The sequence below is a fragment of the Colletes latitarsis genome, chromosome 10, assembly GCF_051014445.1.
Source record: "Colletes latitarsis isolate SP2378_abdomen chromosome 10, iyColLati1, whole genome shotgun sequence".
Taxonomy (NCBI): Eukaryota; Metazoa; Arthropoda; class Insecta; order Hymenoptera; family Colletidae; genus Colletes; species Colletes latitarsis.
Window position 1 is genome coordinate 24,823,163 of NC_135143.1, and position 14,607 is coordinate 24,837,769.

At 38.4% G+C, this 14,607-nt stretch overlaps 1 protein-coding gene across 2 annotated transcripts in view; it reads left to right on the top strand.

The window, feature by feature from the left end:
* Positions 1–14,607, top strand: part of LOC143346682 (metabotropic glycine receptor) — a 144,565-nt gene that overhangs the window by 92,630 nt on the left and 37,328 nt on the right. For both annotated transcript variants that reach the window (XR_013080491.1, XM_076775018.1), the window contains exons 6-7: positions 11,829–11,897; positions 13,052–13,161. Coding sequence is in view for 1 of the 2 variants with exons in the window: in XM_076775018.1 (XP_076631133.1) it covers positions 11,829–11,897; positions 13,052–13,161 (179 nt within the window). In the remaining variant the exon portion in view is untranslated. The remainder of the gene's footprint in view (positions 1–11,828; positions 11,898–13,051; positions 13,162–14,607) is intronic.

The following is a 14,607-nucleotide window of genomic DNA, read 5'->3' on the forward strand; positions in this document are numbered from 1 at the left end:
TGTTAACGACGACACATGGCTGTACAGCAACACTTAATCCCCTTAGTTCGCGTCCCGATGATGAAAACTGACCGATCAGATTACCGACTAATCACTTTTGCCCGTAGAGATAAAGGCGAAAGCTTGTCCAAGGGACGAAGATCGGTTCTGAGAGCGTGTAACGCAACGAGCTCGACACGAACAATATCAAATATCTCGAAAAGTTTCGAGAATACTTCAACCAATATGGATCGAAAGTTCGTCCCGGTAACAATGCTCCTCGCGAACAACCAAAATTCTGAATTTCCTATTTTCTATTTAATTAATTTCATGGCTAGTGGCGAGTTCAGAATACCGAGTAACTTTTCGCATGATAGATTGCAAAAATTGATCCACCGGCAGTTGTTCAACGGAAGAATTCTTATTAAATTTTGCTGCTCGCCTTTCCCGAAACCCTGTCTTCCAAGTTAAATTAGAACAGTAAATCGAGTCTGTGAACACCCTAAAAATGGAATTTTATTTGTTGTTTACTTCTACTATTTTAAATTAAATTAAATTTTCGCTTAATATATGACAGGATTTTCTACTATGGGGCTAGGAAAATTAATTCTCAAGTTGAGACGTTGAGGGAAATAAATTTGTTATAAAAATAAGTACTCAGACAAATTTTAGGTTTATGTAGTCCACAATGGTTTAAAATCAAAACTTTAAAGTTTTCATCTAGCAGTGAATGTGTTCATAACAGTTTAATTTTCATCCAAATTTGTGCTATCGCTTCTTCAGAATTTTACACAAAAAGAAAAACTTGATAATTGTTGATCAATAACGTGTAAAAATTGATATCGCTCCACGAATAAACTGTGAAATTCGTAGAAAGAAAAGCCTTTAGTAGCCTCGCTTTGGATTTCACGTTGTCAATTCGGTATAATTCGATAACTCGTTCAATCATCGTTCGCAGAACGTTTTCCCTCTTGTCTTTCGCCTAAGATTTTCTCCTGGGAATTATGAACGTTCAACGGGCGATCGTTCCGTTCATTTCCCGGCGATGAAACAGCAGTCTAATGAATTTTGGAAGCGGCTGTGGGTATACTGTTTACGTTTCCAGAATGCACAGCAAATGCTCCTCTCCACTGGGAGTCAGTATTTACAGTGAAAGAGTCGGGTCGTGGAAACTGCAGTATAACCGCCTGCTCGCTCGAAAGAGGAGAATCGTCGCCGGAAAATTAAGAGGCGGGTTCTTTGGCGCGAGACAAGAAGACTGGGGAAATCATTAGTCGAAGGAGAACCCGCTTGTCCCAAGTCGAGCGGTTTAACTACGCAACAGTCTCCCCAACGGCTCCGTCTTTCCTTCTACGCGACGTTGTATCTCATTTAAACACACTTCCTCATCTTTTTATTCCCGTAACTTTCTCTCTGCGTCGATGAGCTTGCACTTAATACGCACTCTTCGCGAATCGCTGCCATCCCAGAAATTCGCGGCTCCGGAGCTCTCGACGCGACCGGTGAATAAAATTCGTGAATTAAATTCTGAATGCCCCTTTTACAAACGTTTGAAAGGGTTAATGGATGGCTTCCATCGAGAAAACGCGAGAATTGGCCTCCCAGTTTGCGATAACAATGAAATTTCCGTTTGTTTCGAACGAACCATCCGTTCGAAAAATAAATATTGAAAGAATCGTTCGGTGTTCTGTACGTAACAAACTCATTTGATAATATTATATAATTCAGAGACCGTAATTAAGCAATGTGAATGTAAATAATGGTCGAGCTTTTCATTTCAAGTGAATTGGAAAATGTAGAATACGACTAATAATGGTCGGACGCGATGGACAAATATTGGATCGTACGCGGATGTTTTCAGATTCTTTTGCCTCGAAAATCATGCATTATAGAAATAAATTTACGATCGTCGAAGTAAAAATCAAAAATGAAATTAATTTCGCCCGATCTTTGGAGTCCACAGGAGCGTGTCTGACTGGTCGTTGAGATGCACTACTTGGAAATAGCTTTCCACTGTTGGCGTTGACAAAAGGTCTTTATAAAAATTTCCCTGGTGGCCAGTGCAAGTTTTTTCATATCGTGATGCTTGATTGTAATCGCGAAGCTCTCTATCAAGTTGAAATTTTTATTTCAGAGACTTTGATTTCAGAGAACAGATTAATTTTCTTCGCGATTAAGGCCACAATGTAATTTGTCTACGTGGACACGTAGAAGAAATCGATAGCTTAAAAACGATGAGAGTCGAATCGAAATTTACAATTTACGAAATTTTTACGGAGCAGTAAGGAACAAATTCGATTATGAAGTATCGCAGAAACCGAAAACGTCAGCCGAGGGGTGAAAACTATCATTCATAGCTGGCTATTAGCGAGAGTTTGATGAAATCAATACCGAGTTTCGGAAAGGCAGCTGCAATCAGATTATAAGTTAATCCGCAGAAGTTTAATTCGAGGGATTCGTCGACTCGAGGTTGAATATCAATCTCTCTCATCGAATCGAAAGCTTTTTGGTCGTTCGATCGTCGATACCCTCGGCCTCCATAACTCGACAATTTTCAATTAGCCTGCAGCTGAAAATATTCATGCGATGATTAAAATTAATTCTTTTTCCATTAATTGTCAGCGGATATTTTCCTTTTCGCGGCGGCAGTTTATTTACTAAAAACTGATAACGACTGTCGGACGCAAACGATTATTAACCACACCAATATTTTTCAATATAAAAGGTACAAAGGTGAAAATTATTTTACGCATCACTTTATCGTCGAATATTTATAATTACTTTTATCGAAATAATTTCGTCGATGCGTGCGACAACAAATTTGATTTTTAAATGTAATTTCCCTTTCTTCTTGGCTCGTCCACCGAAACGTGCACAATTATCGGTGTCTCTAATATATACATCTTGGCGGTGAGAAGATGATGTTTCGTTCGGGATCTGTTAGGCGGACTACCGAGTTCCGCATTCTCTGAAATAGGAGACTGTTCAAACAATAAAGCGTGTCTAAGGCAGGATCTACTACCAGAGCTTTCCTGACGAGTCCATTAGCAGATCCAGGACGAAACACCATCCCCTCGTCGCCAAAATTTACGCTCTGGAAGGACCAGTAATTGCACAAGTTTCATATAATTATCGTATCGATCCCAGCGGAGCAAATAAAATTACTTTTATCAATACGGAAATAGCGAACACTTTGTTCGAACTACAGCATAATACCACGTCGATTTTTTAAAATGTAATTCATATTTTGCCTCGTGGAATTCTTAAAATTTTGTTATATTTCTTATCAAGCTTAATGTTACAAACCAGAGATGACAAACTCCCAGCGTTATGAAAGCAACGGAACCTCAAATTACGCCACGTTTACGAAAAGTGTGCCGCTGGCAAAGCGTTAAATAGGAATCAAGGGCATGAATACGAATGGAAAATACGAATAAGAAATATGAATTGCGTTTTCTTTAATGTTATGCTACGGTGTAGGAACGCGATGAATGAATTTTCGCTCGTAGACGATGCTCGTTAGTTTCAACAGAGGGAGGGGGGAAGAAAGAAATTGATTTTATCTGTGAATCCCCCGACTGCATAATCAGGAAGGTTAGACGGATACGAACAATTGTTGCGGTGCATGCTACAACACATTATCGCGTGTGTTCTCGTTAATCATTCTGCCAACCGACAAGAAATGAATTTGTGTTTTTAAGAGGTGACCCAGTTCTTCGACGGAGGCGCTGGGAAATTGTTTTGTTGCTGACTTTTACCAACACCTGCACGCGTTTCTCGATCATAACAAATTATTAATTAATCCATCCGTATCGAGAGGGACCCAGGGTTCGAGAAGTTGATCGAAAGAAATTTTTTATCGCTTCTGAGTGTTGAATTTTAATATATTTAAAATTCCCTGTAGTTTTGTTGAATGTTAATTTATGTTGCAAAAGGGTTAAAAGAATGGTTGTGAAAGACAGACGTGATTCTTGTATGATATTAATTTGTGCAAAGAGATTTGTGTGCTTCGTGTGTTTGAAATTCGTTTATATAAATATATCATTTGTATATTTATTCGAAACACAATTCTCTTCGTTAAATCCTACATATAGTTATTATTAAACGAACGTAGCGCAGAATAGATTATACATATTGATTTCAGGCGTTTGTTATTACGAGGTACAATGAACTTATCGATAAGGAGGGTCTTGTTGAAGTCGAGGAGATTAAAAATGAGCCTTCTTCATTAGGCTGCTGCATTTATCGGGACGATATATCAGCGTCCGGGATTTTTCTCTGCAGGGAAACTCCGTTGGGAAATACAAGGAACGCTAATACGGATCGAATCATAGTCGTCGTAATGAAGTTGCTGAAACTAGCCACCGTCGAGATTGTTCTTTCCTGAATTCGTCCCCTCTCGCGTTTTTATGAAAATAGCAACGTTCTGTCGCTTCTTTTTTTAAGTCGATTCCATTAAATAGTACCGGAGCGCGTCGACGCTGTTTACTGTTGAATGTGATTTTGAGCGACGCTTCCTTCTGAAGAAGATTGAATGTACGTCGTGTCGACGCCAACAATGACGCCGCGCCGTCAACACTCGCGCGTCCGATTATTTTCAAACTCATTGTTCCTGAAAACGAAGAGTTATTTTCGAACGATGAATCTGCGTACACGGGACAATTGTCGCTAAAAATCCACGTCGATCGTTTCTTCCTGTCGACGTCAGGAATTTTTAAATTCTACCGAGACTCGTACGTAATATTGTAGGATGTTTAATAGATTTCACGCGTGTCAAATAATTAACAAGTGTGCAATGAGTTTCCAAGATAGAAAGTTTGAAAATCAATTGCTTAGTCTGTGTTATTATGAAGATATTCTTTTAAGGGAAACTTAGATTCGAAAGTTAAAATGAAAAAGTGCCGCCTATCATGAGGTTTCCTCGTTCGTGAAAATTTGAAGAAAATCGTTTTCGTGACATGAATAGTCCTCGAATGCATAGGTCTGGGCCGTTCCGCGAACTGCATAATGCATTTTTCGCCAAATGGTTGACGATTTGTATGCGTTATCGCGACGATGCACTTGGCGTCACCGGCGGTACGCAGTGAAAACTGCAAGCATTTTCCCTTGCCCCGAGACAGCAACGCGCTGTTATTTTTCCGATGTTACGTCTCGACTTCGCTCCTCTCCTTTAAAACGCTCTCGGGCACGCGAAGGATAGCATTAGGGGGTTGAAAGATGGTTTAAAGGCGAGGTCGTTCCAGCAGTCTGTTCTGCGTAAGCCAAAGGGTGATTTATCGTTTTTGTTCCAGCTGCAGGCTTTCTCTATTGAAACCGATTAATAAACGGAAATGGCGGATTATTCTATTATTCCCTTCTTCTGTTTGCGTTCCATGTACTGGGGATTGTCCAGTTCGAAGACACATTTGTCGCGATCGAGACGTCTTTTAGAGAAATACGAGATTAAACTTATCAATTTCTTGTATTGTACACAGTATATATTAAATAGCTATATTAAACTATACATATTATATACAGGGTATTCAGCCACCCCTGGCAAAAATTTTAATCAGCAATTCTAGTGGCCAAAATAAGACGAAAATCAAGAATACCAATTTGTTGATGGAGGCTTCGTTAAAAAGTTAACAATTAAATTCAAAAATTTCTAATCGTTCTGGAAAAATTATTTTTGTTTGCGGGGGTCAATTGCAAGCATTTTTGGTCAACAGACATACCCCCGAAATCTTACTCAGTTTCGAGAAAAAAATTCAAGTAGATGTTGAAATTTTTCGGTGAAATTAAAAAATTACAAATCGTTCTGGAAAAAATATTTTCAGTTGCGGGGGGCAATTACAATCATTTTTGGTGAACAGACATACCCCCGAAATCTTGCGCATTTTCGAGAAAAAAATTCAGTACGGTCGGAACTTTAAAACGTTAATAACTGTTTAACAAAGCCTTCATCAACAAATTGGTATTCTTGATTTTCGTCTTATTTTGGCCTCTAAAATCCCCCATTAAAATTTTTCCCAGGTGTGGCCTAACACCCTGTATATTAAAATCAGTTTTTTGTATTGTATACAGTGAATGGAAAAAGTCAATGTTTTTATAACATAACGAGATGAAAAATAATTAAGAGAAATAGAAAGTGAACAACCAGTATTAAGAATGAAAAAGTTTTATTTTTTATCATAAATAAAAAGTAGTCGAATTTCATTTGAATCGATTGTAATTGCAGAATACAACTGACAGTTGTAAATGCAGTTGCAAATTAAGTTTACAGACGTTCTGCTGTTCCTGTACATATTCGAAGCGTCTGACTAGATTATAATACTAATGTTCGCAACGTGCTTTAACCGAAATTAATTCGCCCTTCAATTCACGAAGTAATTTCTATTACGTAATCGTGGCAGACACAATAGTATGATAATTTTTGGAAAATGTTTCGTGAAATTATTTCGACCCACGCGGCGTAAATATTTTTGCAATATTATTTCATGGAATTTTACTAAATATTTACCCCCGTTATTATTCTCGATAGCTGAAAATTCTTTACAAATATTTGATTAAGATAAAATTTGTACGTTATTGTCGGTGAATTAATTTTCAAGAATGGATCTCAAATATTTATGGTTTAATCTCGTTTTGCAAATGAAAGGGGTAACGAAAACGGGAGCCAGCAAGTAACAATCATATTTTTAAACAGTTATATCGGACGAAATTTTCATATTAAAATTTATAAATCATCGTAATTCGTTAATTCTTGTCATTTCTGTTGTTTTTATATTTTATTATTTTATAAACAATTCCGTGTTTACGTTATTCAGCCAATGTCCATAATTTTCATTTATGCCAGGACCTCGTCGATCCGGTGTAATGGAGGATGAGATGATCCTGATTAAAAGATAATCCGGATGAGTGAGCTAAAAGATAGCATTAAAAGATGAAGAAATTTAGAACAGCTATAAATAGTAAAGCTACAATCCTCGTAATTAAATACGAGGACTCACATATCCGTTTACAAAGTATCGAAATAAATAATCAAATAATCAAAAATAATAAATAATCAAATGTACACCACCTTTCACAAAAGAAATCTAGAAGGCTCCCTTTTTGCATGAAAAGATTAGCTCTTATAGGCCCTTTAATTTAAAAAACTGCTTTCTTTTTGGATAATTATTTTAACATTTTAAATCCAACGTGTATCCTTTAATTTCAAGTTTCCGTTGTTTCTATATTTATGATATATAGATTAACAACTTGCTAAGCTCGTTACGTCCTCGATTCACTTCGAAGCGTGGGTGTAACAGCCCTCGAACCGTTGGACACAGCGTTTGGATACATTATGTTCGTTGAAACAACACGATTAGGTATCCGCGATAGTCAACTGAAATAGACAACTCCGCCCTTGGTTGTGCCACGTTCGTTAGTAGTTACGCGTAACCGACGATTGCTGTTTGTTAGCAATTAATTTGTCAGTTGTACCGTAAGGAATTCTTAGCGTAACACTTTATGCTTCGCTGATAATAGCGAAATTATCTTCGTACACCGCCGTTGTCGAGCGTAACATAATTTCGACCGATGAACGAAACGCTCGAGCGTCGGCCGATTCATACGCGTGTATCCCTATTGTTGTCGGTTAATTAACGTGCAAGATGCTCTTAATCTCTTGGCTGATAGTCAGGTACATCCACGTCTCGTTATTAAATAGTCGTACCTCTAAATTTGCTCGTTCGTCGAGTTTCGTACGGAAAGATTTGCTTGAAAAATTTCCTCTGAATACTTGTCGTTTCACGAACGTTTTAAACGTTTTCGCGATACTGGTCACGGAGAACCGTTTGTGTAGCAAACGAACGAATACCTTTTTCAACGACGCAAGAAAGTTAATCCTCGATGTGACAAGCTGCTCGGATCTTTCCAGGGATAATAAAAAGGGACAGGATGATTTAGAATTACCCGCAAAGTAACTCACCGGTTCAGACCCGAGAGATTCCATGGGACAAAAATATATATCTATATATTTATGCAATCTCGCGTTGGTCCACGAGCACGTATACGTTTCCAGAGACCGATCGTATTTTCATGGGACCCCGGAATCCCATTAAAATGGAAGGAAGACTCCCTGGAGCTCGACCCTGGCTCGAATGCAGCCATTCTAACGTTCGTGTAATTTTTTTATTGCAACATTCTATATCGCTCTTCTGCAATTTTGCCGAAGATCTGCAGAGGGAATACTAGTTCGACCTGAACGGAGCTTTTACGTGCGAGGAAAGGCTCCTACGTTTCCTCGATATTGTCGAGCTTTCATCGATAAACGTAATAGGGAGAACGCAACTATTTGGATAAGGAAATTTTTGGGCAACGGAACACGTGCTTCTCTGACGTTCCACGTTATACGTTTCAGACGAAAGAAGGGAAACAATAATAGAAATTGAAACGCAGATATTACGTCTTTTTCATTCTTTACTTTCGACAAACAATGCAAACGGAACAAAGTTAATCGCACGTGGATGTCAAACTCGATAATTTACTACAGCAATATTAATAATTTAATCACCCCATGTATCATATGTACAATGCCTCTTGCATTTCAATTCAAATTAAAGTTGGACTTTGTATTTAATTAATAAATAATAAATAGATCGTGAATTTCATGCTGTTCAGACATATGCTAGTACGATAAAGTAATATGTTAAACGTATCCAATACTTATATACTCAAGCAAATGAAACGTTATTTGAATTATTTCTAAAACATATTCTGCATACACTTCACATTTATATTACCATCCATGGTTTAATAATGCGTACCAAATGGAAAATGAATGTGTAAAACATCAATTCACGTCTTTGCAAGGGAAGAAAGAAAAATCATTCCCGAGATCGTGCGCTCATTCTAATCCATTTAATATCGCTGATTAACAAAACGATGAAAAGGCCAGAAATTAAATAACAGAGTATTTCTTTCTTACTTCCCATTAATTATTCAAGTAATTGCTTTACTGTACGTTCTAATTAAATTTCCTTTTTTGCTACTTGTTTTTTCCAGTGTTTTCCCCCTCACGTTCGCGTTTCCTTCGGTCCCTTCAAGAGTTTCTTTCGTTTTTGAGCGTTTTCGGTTTCTTGTTGCATTTAATATTTCTCCATTGCTTGCACTTTTATCTTGCATCTTGATTAAGCGACTTCCTCGTGTCGATGTCAGATCCCATATTTAAAATTGCAGAACGCGTAAATATTATTTTTTAACAACTTACGTTGAATGTGATTGATTCAATGGCATGAATATATATTCTAATTAAAAGAAAAATCGTATTTTAAGGTAATCGTCAACATAAAAGTTATCAATAAAAATATGTGCGATCAATGTCCGTAACTCTCTTTCTTGTCGGGGTGTATTTTGCTCGTTTCTTCCTCATAATACGCGAAAGCTCTGTTTGTTTTATTACCAGGGTTTTCTTCAAAAATATTTCAAAGTTCACCTGGACTTTACTTTCCTTTGTGCTTCGATTAAATACCTCTCTAAATTGTTGAAGTACCCGTGTGGCGCTGTTTCGCTCCGGTGTGGAACTCGTAAGAATCGTAGGAGGGCAGAAAAGGAAAAGAGGGGGCGTGTTTCGTCGGGCCTGCTACTAGTCTCGTCAGTAAGGCTTTCTAGCAAGCCTTGCCTTAGACGACTGGGATATTGGGAAGTCGGTCGAGCGCTTGTGAGAGCGCGGCCCCTCTGGTGGCTATCATGGGAGGCGACGCCACACAGTTGAAATTATAATCAAAACCGAGAAAATTACTCCGTTTGCAACGACGTAACCAACATATAATATATTTACGATCGAATAATGAAAAACTGCATTTTCAAACGTTTTGATCTTGAACGATATAATTAAACACATTTTCCTCGTTACACCGCGGTTAACCACATATATCTTCGTTTACCGGTGCCCGTTTGTACGTTCCCTTCCCGTTTAATATTTCCCTTTAATTTTCTGTTTTTCCCTTTCCCGCAACGTTCGCGTTAAAACTTTATACGTGCTCTTGCCGATGTATATTTGCACCACGATTCTACAATACGTTGCTCTTTTATGATAGAAAATTCAAATTAATTCTCTAAGGAAAATTCTACCTCTCGGGTTATCAGAATTTCCAAGTTGATTAGAAATTTTAAATGCAACAACGAGACGCGAGTAAATGTGCCTGCAGAGTATAGAAACGATCCAGCGAGCCGGCTCGAACGAAAAGAATTGTTAAACGGGGGAATTTGCGGGGCTCGAAAACACGGGAGGGAATTTCGATTCGAATTAGAAAATATTACGACGCGGATGACACGACGAGTGCGATATTCGGGGATTCATGGTCGTGCCATGAAAATGCACAATGCCGGTATAAAATGCAGTTTATTCCGCCAAAGTGGTTTCAGGTTTTGCGCGTTTTAGCGCGCCGTAGCGTCGAGGGTCGTTTTTACGTTGCACGCGTGTCCCACGCGGCTGGTCATAAATGTTTTTGGCTCCCCGGACGCGTCGCGAAAAATCTCCTGGGGGGAAAAAGCTTTCCCCGCAATTTTTCCGTCGGCCGAATTTCAAGGGGTGCAAATTTCCCCGCGAAAGAAAATTTATTATCGCGGTCGAGACGCGAATACGAACACCAGAAAATCCTAATACACGAAATTTCTATAAGAGTACTATGATTTTTAATAAGAAATTAAATAATTTTGATGATATAGTGAAAGAAATGCTAGGAAATAATTAAGGTGTAATAGATGCTGGAAGAGTAATATACAGGGTGTTACCACCCCTAGGAAAAATGTTAATGGGGGATTCTAGAGGTCAAAATAAGACGAAAATCAAGAATACCAATTTGGAAAAATTATTTTCGGTTGCGGGGGTCAATTACAATCATTTTTGGTCATTACATATAACCCCGAAATCCTACGCACTTTAGAGAAAAAAATTCCTAACCGAAAATCTAGGTGCTCAAATTTTTCGACGAAAAAAAAAAATTTCAAATCGTTCTGGAAAAATTATTTTCGGTTGCGGGGGTCATTTACAATCATTTTTTGTGAATAGACATACCCCCGAAATCCTACCCATTTTCTAGAAAAAAATTCGAAAAATTAGTAACTGGTTCTATTACCCTTGTTCTTAATTATATCAAGTATTCTGTGTAGCTCTTCTGTGTAGCTCCTCTGTGTAGTTCTCTGTAGCTCTTTAATGTTATTGTATTATTTCCCATTCTTATATAGGGTGTCTCAGAAATCGAAAGAATTATTTAAACTTTTAAAAAAGACATTTTTTCGAATTATAATAACCTTAAGATACGAATCAGAGTATACATACAATACCTTCTCTGTTCGACAGTTTCGTAATTCTTTGCTAATTCGCAAAATTGAACGATTCGATGGAATTTGGTTCTAAAGTCAGTATCGATAAAACCGTGGTTCCGCCGCATTAAGTTCCAGGACGCGATTCGAAGCTACGTGGCCACAAATTTTTGTCGGATTAAGAGCGTACGTTGAATCGAGGGGACGGCACGACGAGAAACGACCCCATTGTCGTCGAGAAAGTTTGGACCGACTGCAGATTCTCCGAGACGAATGCAATCCCCGAAGTTCTGATTTCCTATTTAACGAACAACCCTCGAGTTTCGATAATGTGTCTGTTTCTTGCACAAACTGTGTCACGGACGGGGCCGAAAGCGAGGGGTGGCAGGAAAGTCGAGCGAAACTCGGAGGGACAATTAAAAATTCTATCGTCGCGAACGAATCAGCGAGTTGTAAAGAACGCAACCCTTAAAAATATATTAAAACCCACCGATTCTTTCTATCTCGTTCCTTTATAGTTACGACTACGAGTTTATATAACTTCGTTTCTTTTGTTGCAGGTGGTGAGAGCCGCGAGTCCAGTTCTCCTACGCGTCATCGTGCTGGGAGCATTTTTCATATACTGCACAGTAAGTGCCTTCTTTCTTATTTTTCCTCGTGACTTTAAAAGCTTCTTCGCTGCTGAAAGGCGTTTTCCGTGACTCCGGTGGATTTCCGTGACTTGAAATAATCTCGCGAGATATAGAAATATCTTTTCCACGATCTGGAAAAATTTCAGGCGAACCTCTCTCGCGATGGCACGAATTATTCTTTTTTTATTCGCTTCGAGTATCAATTTTGCCGTTACCCTGGTGCTTTGAGGATTGAAAATTATTTCGTGGCCGGTGCAATGATTCGAACCGTCAGTATTGTTCGCGGACTATCAGTCGCAGGCAACGAGGTATCAAAATCGTTTCGTGGTAACTGGCGTTAGTGTCGTGCTCGATTTCGGATAATTGGATTACGATAATAGAAATGGAAATGAATATCACGCCGGCAGATCGTTAGCGGCAGTGGTTTCGTTTCCACGAATTTGTGGACAATGTATCACCTTTGGTATTCGACGCTTTGCAATCTCGCGGTTCGTTGAAATACATTGCATTATCTGGCTATTTGCGTCCGGCCATAATGTCTTCTCGATCGTTCGCATACATAACGACTTTTACGAGCGCTAATCGCGAATAAATCGCTACGTTTCCCATGAAAATGCTTGGGCTTGGATTTGGTAATTAATTCGATCGTAGAAAGACCCAAGTTTTCGTGTTTTTTACGCGTTAGACGACGACTGTGCGTTTCACAATTAAATATCGATAAAGGTTCATTCGGGAATTATTTTATAAATTTTTAACGAGCGCTGCTTCGAAGCTCCGATTAGCAAAAAGAAATATTATTACGCTCGTTGAAGTCTAAATTGATTGATATATCTATCCGTATAATATTTGTTGAAATTGCATCGAGGAAGCTTACGACTCTTTGTAGAATTTAGTTGTTATTCGGTGAATTTTTTAAAAATTTCTTCCCGTATTTTGCAAGCTTCCTCGGATCTTAAATTCTCATTCTTGGTACTGGCGTTATGGTCGTGCTATTTCTCTTGTCGCACGGCATTCGTGCATTCGCCGTCAAAGAAAATTCAGTTGCACGTAAAGGAAATCCGTTGGAAGAAAATCGAGTTCGCAGTAAACATATTTCAGCAGCCGACGGTGAATTATAAATGGCTGAAGGAAATCAATGTTCTTTGTTTCAGACGATAGTAATGTACCCCCGTCCAAACGTCATAACGTGCACGGTACGAGTTTGGCTGCGAGAAATTGGATTTTCTCTAACCTATGGCGCACTTATGCTCAAAACTTGGAGGTAAGTAAGAATAGCTACGTCTAAAACGACATTTAACTCCATCGCGATGCGAGATCCCACCATATATTAGGTGTCTCACGGAAGTGGGTCGAGCCCTTCCATTAAAACAGCAGAAAGGGAACGAAATTTCTTCGAAATTTTTAATTACTTTTATCTCGATTCAAAAATTTATCTCAAAATTATTTTTTTACACCTTTCTTGCAAGTATCTTATTACCTTTTGTATCTAAAAAGTTGTACATTCACTAATACAAATAGTACAAAATTTCAATCCTACGATATATGAGGTATCTCACAGAAGTGTGTCAGACCTTTGCACTAAAACAGCAAAAAGGGAATGAAATTTCCTCGAAATTTTTAATTACTTTTATCTCGATTCAAAAATTTATCTCAAAATTATTTTTTTACACCTTTCTTGCAAGTATCTTATTACCTTTCGTATCTGAAAAATTGTACATTCACTAATACGAACTTCCTACGTTTTCATTAAAAATCTCACCGTGAATTTTCCGAATACACAATCGATTTTAAACGTTCGAAGTGTATACGTACAAAGTAATAAGATTGTTCAATACTTCGATATTTTCCCGTGGCATTATTACAACCCGCGGCTGTAATTCGACGTCCTCGGAGGAACTCCGATTAAAAATAAGGAAGAAAACGAAAGATACTGGAAAACTCGCGAATCTAATTTTAGATTGTTCCCGGTATCGGTGTAAATTGTTTAACCTTTTCGTTTCCAGACAAACGAACGAAAGATGGAAACGGAAGTGGAAAGAATACATATTTTCGCTCGACGGAAATGCAAGAACGATTGGTAATTGTTTCCCCATCTTGTCTCGCGGTTGCTTAATTAATTCCGTGCGCCTGAAATTCGCGGGCGAACTTGCCGCTAATTGAACATCCGCGAAAGTTTCGCCGAAAAGTTGAACAATTTTTCATTTTACGGTCGAAAATACTTTCTAAACATTCCGAGCTGAATTATTATCGCGTCTACGCGTCCAATATCCGTGTATTTTATACAATATTTCCCGACGAAAGCCTCAGGAACGTGATACGAAAACGTGAAAGGGAGATGCACGCTTTGATTTACATGTATTAAAAGACTATGTTTGCAGTCATTATGCTGTTTCAAGTTTCTTTGGACGACTAATAGGAAAACGAAAAATGTAGTCGTTAAACGTTTCGTCGTCTTTCGCGACTTCGAAAGGCAACTTTGATACGGAAATGTTTTCACTGGCTGGGGATGTCGTTTCGCGAGATCGAACAAATATTCCGCGTATTTTTCTTCGTGACTCGAAAAGTTGTTACGAAACTTTAAAAGGCTTTCCGCTACTTAAAATTGTCGGTTACTACGTTCGAGCTCTCAACCGCGTTGGAACGTGTGCGATATTTTCTTTTGAAAATACGCGCTGCACATCAAACCGAGCCGTTTCGTGCCATTTAA